This window comes from Acipenser ruthenus, chromosome 8 (genome assembly GCF_902713425.1).
Source record: "Acipenser ruthenus chromosome 8, fAciRut3.2 maternal haplotype, whole genome shotgun sequence".
Taxonomy (NCBI): Eukaryota; Metazoa; Chordata; class Actinopteri; order Acipenseriformes; family Acipenseridae; genus Acipenser; species Acipenser ruthenus.
In genome coordinates this window covers 35,704,432-35,720,383 of record NC_081196.1, presented here as the reverse complement: position 1 = coordinate 35,720,383, position 15,952 = coordinate 35,704,432, and the positions used below count along the sequence as shown (strand labels likewise).

Below are 15,952 nucleotides of genomic sequence, written 5' to 3'. Positions count from 1 at the left end.
CATTTATGGCTTTACCTAATATTTAAATTATCCTTGAACAAAAAAAAAACTCAATGGTAGAATAGGAAGTAACACAAAAGAAACTTAATACAAGGATTTGACAAAAGGATTTTGACTAGAAGCCTTTTTCAGTCCCTTCAATGGTACAGTAGTTTTTATTTTATTTCAGCTATCACTGGGAAGCACTCTGTCTCCCTCTAATAGGGACAGACCATTTGAATCTGTCTTTTTGCTCTTCATAACTGCCTTATCCTGAAAATCAGTAGCTTCTAACCAATTTTGCAATTTTACTTACTGTCATCGCTTCCACTTTAACAGGGACTCTTTGAGTTGTCTACGCTCGGAGAGTCATGGTTTTTGTAAATGTCAAGTGCACTCCTTTCCTGGAAAGAGTTCAAAGCTGTGCACATTTAGTCTTAATGCAAAGTCGCACCTGTAATAATTAGCATTAATGTACTGGGTGCAGAAAGTCTATTGGTACATTAATTAGTAATATTGTTTGATGGACTGGAGGAGAAACTCGTAATGCATCAGCAGTCAGAAAGAGGGTTTTAATATGACCCATTAGCATTGATTGGCTGGGAAGCAGTCGGTATATTTGAGCTAGCCCGATATGATTGAATGCCTGTGCTTGGCTTCTGTGGAATGGACAAGATTGCTTATAAACACTCAGTGAGTATGTTCTAAATAAATTAGACTATATCAAGCAATGTGAGTCAAGAAGGCCAAATCAAAGCCATTCTTGTAATGCTTCATTACATTTTATCATTGTAAATGAAAGTGATGAATTGCTTGGAGTTTACTTAAAAGCTATTGAGTTGTTGGTGCAAACGCAATCAAAAAGAAAGGAATGGCCTTTTTTATAAAATATTGTTTTTTTTTTTTTTTTTAAAGCAAATTCTTTAATTGGGTATAGTACAAGGTTGTATAATTTCCTTTTTAATATTTACCATAAAGTGGTTTTTCACAATGTTGATATGTGAAATTAACTATGAATTAGGCATTTACAGTATTATACAAAGCAGTGGCGACGGGGGGGGCGCCTGGTCACGTGCCTCTCCAGATTTCTGCCAGGCAGTGGTTTAGCCGCTGCGTTAGGATCGTTCACAGTGAAACATGTGTAAGAAATAAAGAAATTGCAATATTGTTATATTTTTCGCTTCCCATTATAGTCTACCTGTGTGTTCACACAGGACGCGGTGCGAGCGGGGCGAACGCGGCACGGGCAGCGCTGATTTTTCTTTTCGCTCACAGAGCGAACTTTTTATTTACTGCGTTGCTATCAACCAATGAGAATACATAAGCAAGCTGCACTCGCTCAACCCCACACACAGATGCATGTAACATATAGGCTATGATTACTGTATATGCTATGTAGCCTAGCTACTACACACATAGATGGGGTAGAGGACATCTACTATGTAATAGTAACGTAGAATGCACTCGCCTCTCGACATATCTTGCTGCCAGCTGACCTCCCCAGCGGCCAGCCTATTAATACAATTATCATTTTTTACGGATTGTGCAGGCAGCTTCATCAAGGGACGGTAACCAAGCCCATCCAGGTCTTGGAGATGGAGTGGTAAATGTACAACCTATTATTAATTGAATAACTAAAGAAATAAATCAGAATGAAAACAGTTCTGGACGCTGCTGAGAGAGAAACGGCAAAACTGTTTCAATTCCTGAGTTTGGTTACCTATTTGTTTTCATTCTGATTATTTGTTTAGGCTACAGCTCGTCTGTCAGCTCAACAAAGCGTGATAGGCTAGCGAATGTCAGTGCAGTGTGATACCATAAAAACGAGTGGCTGGATTTGCTGTCAATCAACCAAAGTTTTTTGTTGGATCAGCTGTTCGTACATTTATTTTTTTTTAAAGGCACTGTAGTTATACAATGTAGTTAATGCAACTGTGTGCACAAGTCCCTCCTCCCCCGAACCTCCAGAAGATTAGGTACCACCGGCAGTCCTGCGTCAGTCAAACGGTAATTAAATGTCAGGATTTGTGAAATTAAATAAAATGGTTTGCTTTGCTTTGAACACCAAATGCTGGTTAACAAAAATGAACAACCATAAGTACAAATGAAATTATATATAGTTATTTGTATTTATTATCATAATGTGAAATTGAAATCTGATGCGCATGTTAAAAGTTCAAGTCCTTTGCTTTGTATTTCCTTTTTTGTTTTTAATCGGAAGTGTTCTAAACTAAATCTTTTTTTTTTTTTTTTTGCACAACAGTGTATTTGGTTATTGGATCTTCTGTTAAAAAAAAAAAATGTTTTTTATTTTTCGAAAATAAAACGTCAATGCACTAATAAGAAATCAGGTTGCCAATTGCACCACTGTGACTACTCACCTTAAAAAAGTTTTCATTTCCACCCTCTCCCGAAAAAAAATCCTGGATACGCCACTGTTGCCAGGGTTTATTATTTAAAAATACGTAAGTGCGCAGTTTATTTCAAACTTTCAAAACTTAGTAACATAACCAAAGAGTGTCTAAGACCCTTCATCGTTATATATTTGTTCTCGTGTGAGACTTTCACTTTTTCAGTCAGCGAAAATATGTGCTAAAAACTAAGTGAATTTGAGCCCTGTTAAAATGGCAAAAAGACAGCTACGTTTGGAGTTTTTCTACAACAAAAAAGCTAAACGCCCAACACCAGAGGCATCAACAGAAACCAAACCTGACTCTTCTGTAGTTCAGAACGTTATTAACAGCACGAGAGTGTGACGATACTTCCATTTCAAACGCTCAGGTTAGTGCAGGTGTAGCTGTCCGTCGATAAGAGACCCTTGCCTGTAAGGTGTTGTTTGAGGCTCTCTTGATTGTGACAATCTGGCGTAGAACTGTTTGTGATGAAAGATCTGGTAATGTTAGAAAGCTAGTTTAATGTTTACATAAAAATTGTTAAAATTAGGCAACGGGTTTGAGCACAATTTTTTTTTTGGGGGGGGGGGGGGGGGGGGGGGGGGCTGTGCCCCTCCAGTTTTTCAAGCCAAAGTGTTCTACTTTTAGTTTATGTTAATTATTGTTCCATACACTACCATGGCATTGTTAGCTAAAATGATGCTGCTACATTTATGGTTTTGTTTTGTTATCCCTTTTGTGACTGTTCCCACTGGATGAATGGATGGTTTGGGAAGAGTAATGTTGATTGAAATTATGTTGGGTGAAATAGGACAGGAATGTTTATTTACTCTAGCCAGGGGAGGGATATCTATTTCCTTACTGTAATTATACCTCAGGATTGGCCAGCCACTCATACAGAGCTGGGGTGTGGTAGGAGTGTATTTAACCCTGGGCAGTTGTTTTGTTAATGGATTTCAGTATACTGGTTGTGTGTTAGTTTAACTGAGAAGGAAGTGTAGATTAGGCATACCTCTGGAAACTGCACTACAATGTGACACAAAAAGTCTGTAAATTCTTTCTCACATATTTTGTAGACTTTTCCAAAACGCAGCTGTTCAGCTTCAGGAGTCCAGGGGAGGGAAATCCTTCTACATATGTCATTATAGGGTTGGGGAATGTTGGGGGTGGGTGTGCTGTTTTCAGCAGTTGTTTACTCAGTGGATGTAGAACGCAGGTTGTCGCAGAAATACTCAGCTATCAAAACCGACTTTCTTTGACATTCAACACAAAAGCCCTTCAGCAGCAGAGGGGGAAAGCTGCACACTCAGGGTGAACATTCTGAGAAACAAGCTTCCTAATGAATACAGTCGTGTACCGGCATGCCTCGGTGGATCAGTAATTTATCAGCAATTTGGAGCTTTCTCGGCAGCTTTGAATTAATTCCTCACACGCTCTGAGAAATGCTTTAGAAAGGTGCCAGGTTTTCTTTTTTGCAATGTTATTTTGTACAAGAACACCATGGGCACAATACAATATGGCTGTTAAAAGTATGAGTACAATCTTGTTGGATATTGTTTACAGTACCGGTAGTTTACGCTGACAAAAAACTAGTCCCAACACCATTTGTGTTGGATACAGTAGCTAGATATTAATGTATTTATTTTTGGTACGCTGATGCATTCTAGTATTCTCTCAATAAAGTTCCATTACAGATTACAGAGATCGGTTCTCAAGGTATATTTGTACAGAACAGCTTTCCACTACTTGGTCATATCCAAGTCAATGAAGGAGAGCCTTTTCATGTGGTTACAAATTAGCTATACAGTGCTCCCCCTTTACAAGGCTCAGAGACCATATAATGACAATACTAGTGCTAGTGCAATGGCATTATGGGGCAAATGGGAGCCATGACTGGGCAGCAGTGTGGCGTAGTGGTTAGGGCTCTGGACTCTTGACCGGAGGGTTGTGGGTTCAGTCCCTAGTATGGGACACTGCTGCTGTACCCTTGAGCAAGGTACTTTACCTAAAATTGCTCCAGTAAAAACCCAACTGTATAAATGGGTAATTGTATGTAAAAATAATGTGATATCTTGTAACAATTGTAAGTCGCCCTGGATAAGGGCGTCTGCTAAGAAATAAATATTATAACACCATAAAACCTGTTCCACTGTATAAAGAGATGACGTATAATGAAGGAGCACTGTATTACACAATTAAGTATCAGATTTATTTGATTTACAGATATAGAGGGTGGAATCCAATTTTATTATCTACTGCTAAGAATGCATATGAGTGTTTACATGTATTCAACCCTTGAAACCTCAGATATGGTCAAGTATAGGTTTTACTCATGGGATTTCTCTACATATGGAAAAAAAGTACATTGCTTTATCATCAGTATCAAATTACTGGCAAGCCCAAGCCCAGGCCCTGTTTGATGATCAATCTTCTGTGTACTCTGATAGACATATCATCACAAACATCTCTGTCTTGCTGTTAGTTGAATATCAATGGCTTACCAATATAACAAACATATCATTTTCATGGAATGACCCTGGTGAAAAAATAAATAGTATTGATTTAAAGTTGATGAAAAAAAGAAAACTCTCACATCACAGAAAGGTAAGCAAATTGTAAAGTGGCATAAAAATGCAATTTTCTAGCTGTTTGCCCCTTAAAAATGACTTGAATTGATTTTTATTTATAAGCTACAGTACAAATTATTAGTATTTATCTTGTGGAAGCCAGGTAGCTCACTTGACTCCTGGTACTGAGTTGTATTCTCAACCTGAGGATACTGTATAGCTAGTTTGATGCCCAACAAGGGAAGTAACCCTGAAACAGCCCAGTAAGGATGCTCACAGGCACCAATCCTAGCCAGGGTTAGTGTGGTAGTTGATGGTTAATTTCATATATTCCAACTTAAATTATAACTACAAAATAAACAACCTATCTGTAATGTATTAAACATAGCTCATGCTGAAAACAAAAAATAGTAATTTAAACAATTACACAAAAATGCTTTGAAAAGCACCCCCATACAAAATATTATAGCAAGCTTATGTGGTCACATTCTACTAAGTAAGTGTCCTTGGATGATGGGTGACACGAGACCACAACTAAAAAGGGATGTTGTACTCTTTGAGGTGTGTGAGGAGTTGAATTGCTTCTGTATCATATCAATGGACTGTATCATATCAATTGATTTTGTTGACATCCAGTGACCATTGACTAAAAAAACTAAAAATATTCCTGATTACAGACATGTGTGCTTAGTCACAGGGGTGAAATATAAGACGTTTGTAAAAACCAACAGAATGATTGTACATGTATACTGTGGACAGACAAACTGACGAAAGAGACAGTATCCAGACCGACTGAGATCTGTGGGCTCTAATGCACTCTCGAATTGCACCATATTAAGTAATAAAAAAATGAATCACAAGATTACAAAGATCATAAGATTATCTTGAACACAAACACTGCAGCAACGTTGTGTTGCATCATCAAAAGGTTTTTAAGCTCCGTTAAATACCTTTGAGATATGTTAATTGAAAGTAATTACAATGTTCAACAGTTCTGTAAAGCTAAAAGATACAATTGAGCTTTCTTGTTTCCATAACTCTAATCAGGTTTCCAAGGAAACCTCCAGAAACTCAGGGCAAATGAAGGAGGGAGGGGAGATCTCCAAGGTAATGTATATGCTTCAGTTTTACAGAGTATTCTTGTAGCAAACCATTTCCCTGAAACAAAAATGCATGTTTTGTCTTGTCCCACGTTTTATCCCGTATCATGACGTATGTCCATCCTGGATTATATTGTTTGATACAAGTGCCTTTGTATCATACCAATTCAAAATCACCTCTGTGGAAATACAAACCTACATTTATATTCTTTTCATCCCATTGTGCCCCGTCCTACATTAAAGACATGTCACGTGTAGTACCATTCAATCCTCCCTTCCCATTTCAAATCATTGTCAGATCATTGCATTTGAGTCATTAGAACGTCTTGTAATTTATCGTACAGGTTAATGTTGTCTCTTTATATCTTTCTAGGCTGTGCTGCCTCCCCCCTCATCGTCAGCATTGACTTACCAAACCCTGGAAAGCCCCTGTAGCTGACTGAGGGGGGAGATTCAATCAAAATACACAATGTTGCTTTATGACCCACAAAGTAATATAATATAAAGTTCCTATCTGCTCCTTCTGTACTCTGTAAACATATCTCACATTGAAAACAAAATATAATAATTTAATAATTTACACAATTACACTAAAAAGCTTTGTAAAACACCCCCATACAAAATGGTATACCAAGCTTAAATGCAGTCACATTTCACTAAGTATGTGTCCTTGAATGATGCTTAACCTTGGTCAGAACCTTTCAAAATGTTCCAATCATTTTGGACTTATTTTAAAAAAGAATGCAACCAAGCAACAGCTTATAAAGCAGACAAAAAGAAAGACCAAAAATACAAAAAAAATAATGTGTCTCCTACAAATTCATATAGCATGACACCCTGCTAGAATGTATTCCCATATATTGAAAGCAGAACTCAGTAATACCACAAGGTACAATACAGAATACCCCTTCACACACGATAAAGAAAAGAAAGATTCAAAGAAATATTGACTACTTTTTTTGGTATGGGGTGGCTCAAATTCATGTGGGTGTTATCAACAGTGTTGTATAGTGCTAAGGAGGATGAACTTTTTTTTCTCTAGTTTACAGACTGGAAGTTTTGATGTCTGAATAAAGCTGCTGTTGCTAGGGGTAATGTTTGGTTAGATATTGGATATCATTTAGTACCTTTATCCATGTTAGATAAATTACAATTAAGCCTTTTTTTTCTAGATTACCCCCAAAAAATACTGAACGCAGGATTTCAATTAAGCCATGCAATGTACAGTACAATAGATAGGAAATGGAAATGCCCCCTAAGTATACAACGTCAATTAGGCGGAACCACTGTATCATTAAGGGGCTTTTGATTAAGCACAGTCGACTGCATCTTCACTTCACTAATGATGAGAGCCTCACTACACTCTCTTACTCTTTTTATGAACATCTCTCAAACAGTCAGAAGCTAACGCAGGTCTACAGTTTTTAAAGAAAATTGGAGACACCTTCAGGTCTGCCACCTTGAAGTTTGATCTCTTGAAGCTCTCTGAAGCTGTTTAGTTAAGGAAGGTACTGGAACAAGATTAAATTAAGTTTTACAGACTGTTTTCATGGTGCAGATGGAGACCACAACTCCTTGCAAGTTCTTGAAGTTTGAATCATATTTAATTAACCAGTAAATCCCAGCTTGTGAAAGGAGGCTCTGTATCTCACTCCTAAATCTGATAGCTTTATATTCTTATGAACCAACACCTTTTACAATTAAAAAAGGATTAACGCTGTGTTAGAGGTGTGTTTTCATGAAATGAAAAGTTAGTCTTTCTTTAGTGACACAAAAAATACATTTCATCTGTTAACTTTTTGGTTTAGTCAAATGTTACCTAACAACGAGGTATTACCTAGATTTAAGCAAATATAATGACATTTCTTCTTAAAAAACTGTTTATTTGTCAAGAGATCTGGAATGATTTACAATCTGAAGATACATATCCATCAATCCTGTCTCTATCCATGACAGCCTACTGAAATAAATGCATTTATTTCAGTAGAGAGTTGAGACAGTGGAGAGCAAATAGACAGATCCTTAATACATTAAAGCATAACGTATATAGAAGTATTGACAAAAAATGCAGTTTAGAAAGGTGTTTTTTGTTTGGGTTTTTTTACTCAAAATTTTCATAATATAATATGTGTAATGTCTGTGTTGTAAACAAACAGAGAGATATTTAAAAGTTTAGCTCCAGGTAATATTTAAAAGTTTAGCTCCATGCTAGTTCCAGTAAACGGCAAGTCATATTATTTCAGTCTCTATCATTTTTCCAGTACAAACAGGAATATAAAGCAATGTGGGTTTGTTTTGGTGAACAGACACTGTGGTTTCACATTTGGCTTGTTAAACAAATCTGCGTGCACCTGGAGTTCTTGAAAAAGGCCCTGGTAATAATTTGCAGATTGGAGTTTGCACCATTTACTCCATCTGCTCCTTTGTGCATTAGCTGGGATCAATGTCTTGTCTATGAAGACAACAAGTTGTCTGAAGCCAATAGAAGTTTGAATAAAATGAATAGCAATCTCTTAAAAAGCTTCAGTGCATAAATGCAAAGTGAACGTTAAAACTCTAAAGTCAGCAGAGACGAGGGAAATGTTACCTCTATTATCATGTTACAGTCTTCCATTCCAAAGCCAAAGCCTCTGTGTGCTTGGCTCCAGGTATTCTTTTGTTTACCCAACACCTGTAATGGTAGTATTTATTCACCCCACACTTGGCTGTCTCAGAGTCTCATCTACTGGTATCTGGTTTGCCTGGTATATTTTTTTGATATGGCACTCTGAATAACCCTGTGTGTGCTGTTGAGAAATAGAACCTTATAAAAAATCAATTCATATTCAATAGAACTGACTTTAAACAATTTGTATCCGGTCTTTAATAACAGTAACGATGGATTATTTGGTTATCCTCATTTGTGGAATAACAACAGTACTCTACGAACATTTAAGGTGTATCCTTGTGCCAAAGTGGTTTGTAGTGCACAGGTGCAGTGGTGATGCGGTGCTCAGTAATGATAGACACAAGACAGTTTACACTGAAAAAGAAGCTCTTTATTTGCTGATAAATAATAATACCTGGCTCTACAAAATGATATGTATCGCTCAGGTTTGTCACAGGGTTCAATCCCAAAATAATAATAGCAGTAGACACACACTTTTAAACACACACGATCACAAGTCCAACAGTGAGTGCTCCAAGTGCAAGTGGTGATTCAATACAGTTTATTCGTGACAACAATTGTGTAGAGTGATCCGGTGTGGGTGCTGGCTTTTAGCGACAGCTCCCGCATTAGTTAGCCGTCTACAATTGACAAATAACACAGGTTACAAGACTGGCAAATAACACACACAAAAACTCACTGTTTTCTACACAGTACTCCTTGCAGGTTGACACGTAACTATAACACAAGCAACAGACCTCTCGGCCACACACCTTGATGTACCTTCAGTCACGCCCCTTTCGGTAGCTAGTGCAATCACGTCTCCTCCAATCCATGACTGACACATCGCCTACCGCAGTAAAGCGCTGACTTCTAGTGTTGTGGCTTCGCCCCCTTTTTGGATGGGCGACTTCCAACTGACCCTGGAATGAACTGTCAAACCATCCAGTCCGGGGCACACTGTTCCTGCTATACCATGCCCTCACAGGTCGGGAGGGAGATGGTTGACTCAGATTCATTCGCTCTCTGTCACAATCCTTTACATACCTTTTGTGGGGTTTTTTTTGCACACTGAGCTATTCAGAATTTCAGCGTCTTTGTTGAATCACTGTACTGTACGATTACCAGTATATCAGCTTTGGGTGGCACTATGCCTAGTCATCATTCTAGAGGCCTGGGAGTCAGCTATGGAATCTCAACACAGCTTCTGGAGCCAGACACTCAGCCTCCCTTAGCCACCCAGGTGTTTTACTTGGCATCATTAAGATTTATTGTGCCTTTCTGTCTTTGTGTCTTAAGTAAACATATCAAACAAACAGCTTTTAGTCTGGTCATTGAGAGATGTTCAGCTTTGCATGCCACATAGATTGTAGCATTAGTAAGGTAGTGGGGAACAGAAATGAAGATAAGGTTACATTAAACAATATTTACAGATTATGTACAGGGAGAACCCTTTGAAATGATGATTGTATGCCTTCATTTTGGCATTTTTCAAGGTACAGTAGGCGAGGTTGATTCAGTTAGACAGTAATTATATTAAATGGGTTAAACTATTAATTGTATTTGTAATGCAGCTGTGCTGCAGGCATAGTGCAGTCGGTCTGCACCCCATCTAAAATTGAAAAAAGTTGTTTCTAAGTTGACACATAGCCAGGTTTGCACAAACAGTGAAGTGTACAAAGGAGGCTTTGGCTGAGAACTTTCAGTTGCCTTAAGTGAATTGAGTTTTCTCCAGTTGAGTCACTGAGACTTGCACATGGAAACAAATTGGACACTACTTTGACAGCAGTAGAGAATGGCGAGTTTACTCAGTCAAGTTGTGCATGCCCAAGGGCAGTATTTCAAACAAAGGGTGTTAAAGATTTTTTTTTTATTCATGTTAGATTTGAGCCTTTATTTTTGTGACTGTCTGGAAACATTTAGATTTGAATTTCCCTTGACTGGCTTTCTATGACTGACCCTCATATAACATTATTTGCTTGCATTCTAAATATAACTACTGATATATTGGTGGCCTCTAAGGAATAGCTCCAGTCAAAGGGTGATTTTGTGTAATCCTTGTAAATAGCTTGTTGTAAAGATAGTGTCTATATTCAGCACATTCAACGGTACAGGGCTGTCAGTGTTAGTGTTTTTGTTACTTTCAAGCACAACTGAAAATGGGTATGTCCCTCTTGTTCTATAAGAGTATCATTTAAGTATAGAACTGGCTTTAAAATAAGCTTCTTTTTCAGTAAAACAAACTATGTGCATCAAAAATGTCTAATAACACAAATCAAGACAATTTCTTATTTTACTGTGTGACAACTAGTAATACAAACATATGTTCTGCCTTTGTTGTACATTTAAAGTACATTTAAATGCATTTCAATAAACATGATTGTGGGCTACATAATTTGCAGGTAAAGTATGTACCTAAAAATAGCAATAGCACCTTTAGACAGAATCACTGTGGGGAGTCACTTGCTGGCTTCTTCAAAATGTGAAAGCATAATACATTTTATGAAAAAGAAGATATTTAAAGAAGTAGTCCTGTAGTTAATATGTTAGATGTGAAGCATAATTGTGTTGCTACCCACTTCTGGCTAAAGAAATGAGCTGATGGAAGAACTCCAAACTGTTCCATTTGATACAATTAAGGGTAACTGTATTCAAAACCGCAGTTGAGGTTGTCTTAATGTTTACCTTTCGTACAAGGTTCTTCAGTGTTTGTGAGGCCTACAGGTCAGCAATGTGAACTAAGAGGTAAGGCCATGATAAACACCATGCCAAGGCCCTATTGTGAATATTTGAGAATTTCAAAAAATGCCTTTTGAGGTACCATTATAATATCAAATACTTACTCTGAATCACCCTTGTAGAACCATTCTACCACAGCATTACCAGCAACGACTTGCACAGCAGCACATTGGAGCTCGTTATGGTGTCACTGCCATTCAGTCAGTTACTAATGCATGTGTATCAGTTCATATTTCTGTGACGTCATTATTTTGTCAACAGTTTTCAAATGTTACCACTGTAGCAGCATCCTACCAGTGGCTCATTTCCTTTTATCTAACCTTGTGTTGCCCTTGCCCCTTTGTACATAACCTGTGTTTACATTAAAGGTAATTTAGAAGATCAGCTTTGATAACAGGATTGTCTTTTGTCTTTCCATTCTGGTTGATTAAAATAAATTCAAGAATTATTGATAAACAGTGTAGAGCTGTGTTTTTTACTGACCAATATCCTTTGATTGCCTTCTGAGTTAGAGTTCAGGAGTTAATAATTATAGCTTTAGGGCAATACATGCTTTCAATTGTTATGCTTCATGCTGTTGTGGGAGATTGCCTGTTTTATGAGAAAGATATTTAGGGTTTAATTGCCATGCAGCATGTGCTTTAACAGTCCCTCCTCTTTTTCCAGGTGTCCATTGAGGAGCGCCTAAAACAGCTGCATGAAGCCCACAGGGACTTTGGCCCAACATCACAGCACTTCCTCTCCAGTAAGTTAACACAGTAATGACTTCATGCCAAATACCTTCCCTCAGGTGTAATGCCAGCACCAGTCGGTGCAAATGGCAGGAGATGAGGTGTGTTGATTTCTGCAGATGATACCATGTCATTTCATCAAGTTGTAGAGCAGCTGGCCTAGGTGCATTAATCAACCAAAAAAAGTGCAATGCATTTTAAAACGTGTTGCCAATATAGTGCTTGTTTTTACACTGGGATAAAACAATAACTTGTACCAATCAGCAACACAGTTTCAAGCAGGATGTGTAATTCTATTAAATTACACATGCTAATTTCAATGGAATACAACAGTGTAAGCCTCAGGGGGGAGGTTTACAAAGCAAGGGTGAAACTATAACTAATTGGCTGCAATTGATTGATCTTTTAAAAAATTAATCAGTTCTTTATCGTAAAACCCAGAGGTTAATGAAATTCCAATTGTTGTGTGTTGACATTACCTTCATCACATCACAGCAGTTTTTTTGGAGTACGAAGTAAATTCCACTACAGTTAATATTCACAGACACAAGCAGCTTTGAATAAACTCAAATGCACCTATTATATGTGAGTGTGAATGAGAGAGGGTTTCAATACAAGGACGTACTAGAACAGTGGTGAGTAGGCTTTTTATATGCCACCCCCCTTACACTTAGCATACATTTTAAATCAGTGAAATGAAATCCATTTTTTACACTTGGCGATTCAACTTTTACCTAACAGATAAATCTGAAAAACATAGATCGTTCAGCAATTAAATCTGAAAATGGAGCTTATGTTTATTTTACCAGCTAAATCTGAAGCTAAAAGAGCCCATTGAAGCTCTTGATTTGGTGTGCTGCAGAGCTGCTGTTACCCTCAGAGAGCCAATTTCTCTGCTTCCCCGCCTCCTCTGCATACTACAATGCCAACAAAATGTACACATTTCAAAACTTTTAAGAATGTGTTTGTTAACATTTATGTTTTAAGCTATATCATAACTTTTTTTTGGTTAAATCTAGGAATAAATACACGATTTACATTAAATCCAGGGAAAAACACTGTTAAAATACAAATACATGGAAGCTGCCATATAATATATGGAAAACTACAAATCGGTATATAATTCAGTATGTTAGGTAACATTATTCAGCAGGTTTTATTCGACTTTATGAAGCAAAATGTGTTAATCCTATAGGGTGATGCAAAACTTTTGGCCATAGCCAGTGTTTGTTGCAGTTACCCAGCATTATAAAACAGCTGTTTTCTAATAAATATTATTATGTTGTATTTTTTTATTTTATTTACTTCAGTAAATATTTTCATCTGTATTATACGATCTACTGTTGGAAGTTTTATCCTAACACTGTATCGTTATTGTAATTCTGTAATACTCAGTGTAGACAGGGCGAGACAAATCCTGAAGTAACTTAACTAAAACTGCAAGTAAAGCAACACTGCATAAGAAAGTATTTTTTATCTTATTCGCCAAATATTTTGTTCGCAAATATGTATGGCCAATGACCTGTTTTTTAAGAACTGAACGGAGAGTAATGACAGGAACATTTTTTTAAATATGTCATAATTCCAAATTAAAACGAAGCACTTGTTTAGGTTTTTTTCTTTAACAGCTTTTTAAAAATGTTCTAGAAAACAGAGATTCTTGGGAAAAAAATGTTGTCACATTGTGACCTCACGTCTCTGAAGGCTGACTAATGATACAGTGTTGACATCTTGATCTTAAAAAGCTAATTAAATCATCTGCATATTCCTCAGTTCTTCCGCCACGGTCTGGAAGTTCAGATATTATATCCCCGAAGGAGAATTAAGTAGGTTAGACTCATCCTTGACTCTGCAGGGCATTTGCAGTATAAGAGAGATCTAAGAAATGCCATCACAGACCATCTTTGCTTCATGACTAAGACAACATCATTAAATAAGTAGGAGTGTACTTCCATGAGTAAATTATAAAAGTTGAACAGTTTGACTTTCCTTTTTGCAAATAAAATGGTGCCAATTCCATGTGGTCATAAAGGGCTTATAGCTAATTCCATATATCTTACCTGTCATGAACTTCTATTTTATGTAGATGTTGTAAATGTAGTTTTGAATGCAGACATGTATTTTCATTTAAAATTATATTTTGTACCTGTGGCAAAGTGGCAGTGCAGGAGTGATGCAGTGCATATTCAGGAGACAGACAATTGTCTGTGTGGAGTAGTGGTTAGGGCTCTGGACTTCTGACCGGAGGGTCGTGGGTTCAATCCCTTGTGGGGGACACTGCTGCTGTACCCTTGAGCAAGGTACTTTACCTAGATTGCTCCAGTAAAAACCCAACTGTATAAATGGGTAATTGTATGTAAAAATAATGTGATATCTTGTAACAATTGTAAGTCGCCCTGGATAAGGGTGTCTGCTAAGAAATAAATAATAATAATAATAATAATAATCCACGTTAAACAGGTTTTTAATTATAATCCGGGTCTGGTGACCAAACAATAATTCCAGGCAATACACAGCAATGTGTAATGCACTGGAATAAATAAACAGGTTGCAGTCCCAAATAATAAACACAGTAAATAGTACACGCACAATACACAAACACTGACACCAGTCATGGGTGAGTGCTGTAGTGCTCGTGGTGCAAATACAGTAATTATTGTGACACAGGTGTAGTGATGTCCAGGTACGCGCTGGCCTCTGGTGACAGCTCCGGAACGTGTTAGTAGTCTACTAATAACAATAATCAACAATTAGAAACGAGACAAAACAAACAAACACTCACGTACGATATCACAACAGTGGTCCTTCCGGGTCATTTCCTTAACCATAAACGAAGGAACAGATTGCGTCTCTCCGTCCCCTTTTATGCCGTCACATGACCCCTTGGTAAACAAGTGCAGCCGCCCCTCCAATCCGCGACTACCACAATGTTTACCTTCCGGGTCGATGAGTTAATGCACCGGAGTTACGCCCCCTTTCTAGCTGGCCGACTTCCCTTGAACCCTGGGAAAGAACTGTCGGGCCAACCCGTCCAAGGTACTCTGTTCTCGCTACTTAGCGCTCTCAGGTTGGGAGGAAGATTTACCACCAAGAATCACTGTATTTCTGTCACAGTATCATACTATGTTAAGGGAAGTTCTCAGTTTGCATACATTACTTTCAGGAATCGTGTTTCACTTTCTAGAATTTCAGCTCAGCAGTGTCTTTCAGGTCAGAACTTGATTACAGATGTTAAGGGATGTAGCTGGTTGATTAATAATAGCAATTAGAAAGCTATTTAGTATCATCAGCCAATCAGCTTCCAGCTCTAGCAGGCATTAATAGACAGTAGATGCCTGCTGGAACGTCACCTTTGAATCAAATCTAAAATCAAACCACGCAAGTGCGTTTTTTTTCATTTTGACTTGCCTTAATGAAAGCTCAGTTCACGTCTATTGGACAGCAAATACTAACCAAAGACACAATTGGTCCAAATTTTATTAAGCACCAAAACCAGCCAATCAATACTTTGCACTGACGGCAGCAACCAATCCTGTACTAGCAACTGCCGAGTCAGCCAATCACAGCTTGTGAGCTCAACTGGAGTTGAGACAGCATCTTTCAAAAACAACAAACCGAGACACGGACAATTCAGTAATATTGCTCCATTCAGATATCTGGCACTGTCCAGATAAACTAGAAGTAGGGTTGATAAGTAAAAAAAGTTATTTGTTTAATAAAGTTATTTGTTTTTCTCTAACTATGTATGTGATCCTTTATGAACCTTTTCAGGACTATTTTCCTTAAAGTTTGCTCA

At 37.6% G+C, this 15,952-nt stretch overlaps 1 protein-coding gene across 11 annotated transcripts in view; it reads left to right on the top strand.

The window, feature by feature from the left end:
• The window catches only part of LOC117407249 (dystrophin-like), an 809,654-nt gene that overhangs the window by 711,118 nt on the left and 82,584 nt on the right, over window positions 1-15,952 (top strand). For 7 of the 11 annotated variants that reach the window (XM_059028873.1, XM_059028880.1, XM_059028876.1 and 4 more), the window contains 2 exons: window positions 5,987-6,046; window positions 12,092-12,170. In XM_059028873.1, coding sequence (XP_058884856.1) covers window positions 5,987-6,046; window positions 12,092-12,170 — 139 coding nt within the window. The remainder of the gene's footprint in view (window positions 1-5,986; window positions 6,047-12,091; window positions 12,171-15,952) is intronic. The other 4 variants (XM_059028879.1, XM_059028881.1, XM_059028877.1 and 1 more) reach the window with 1 other exon arrangement.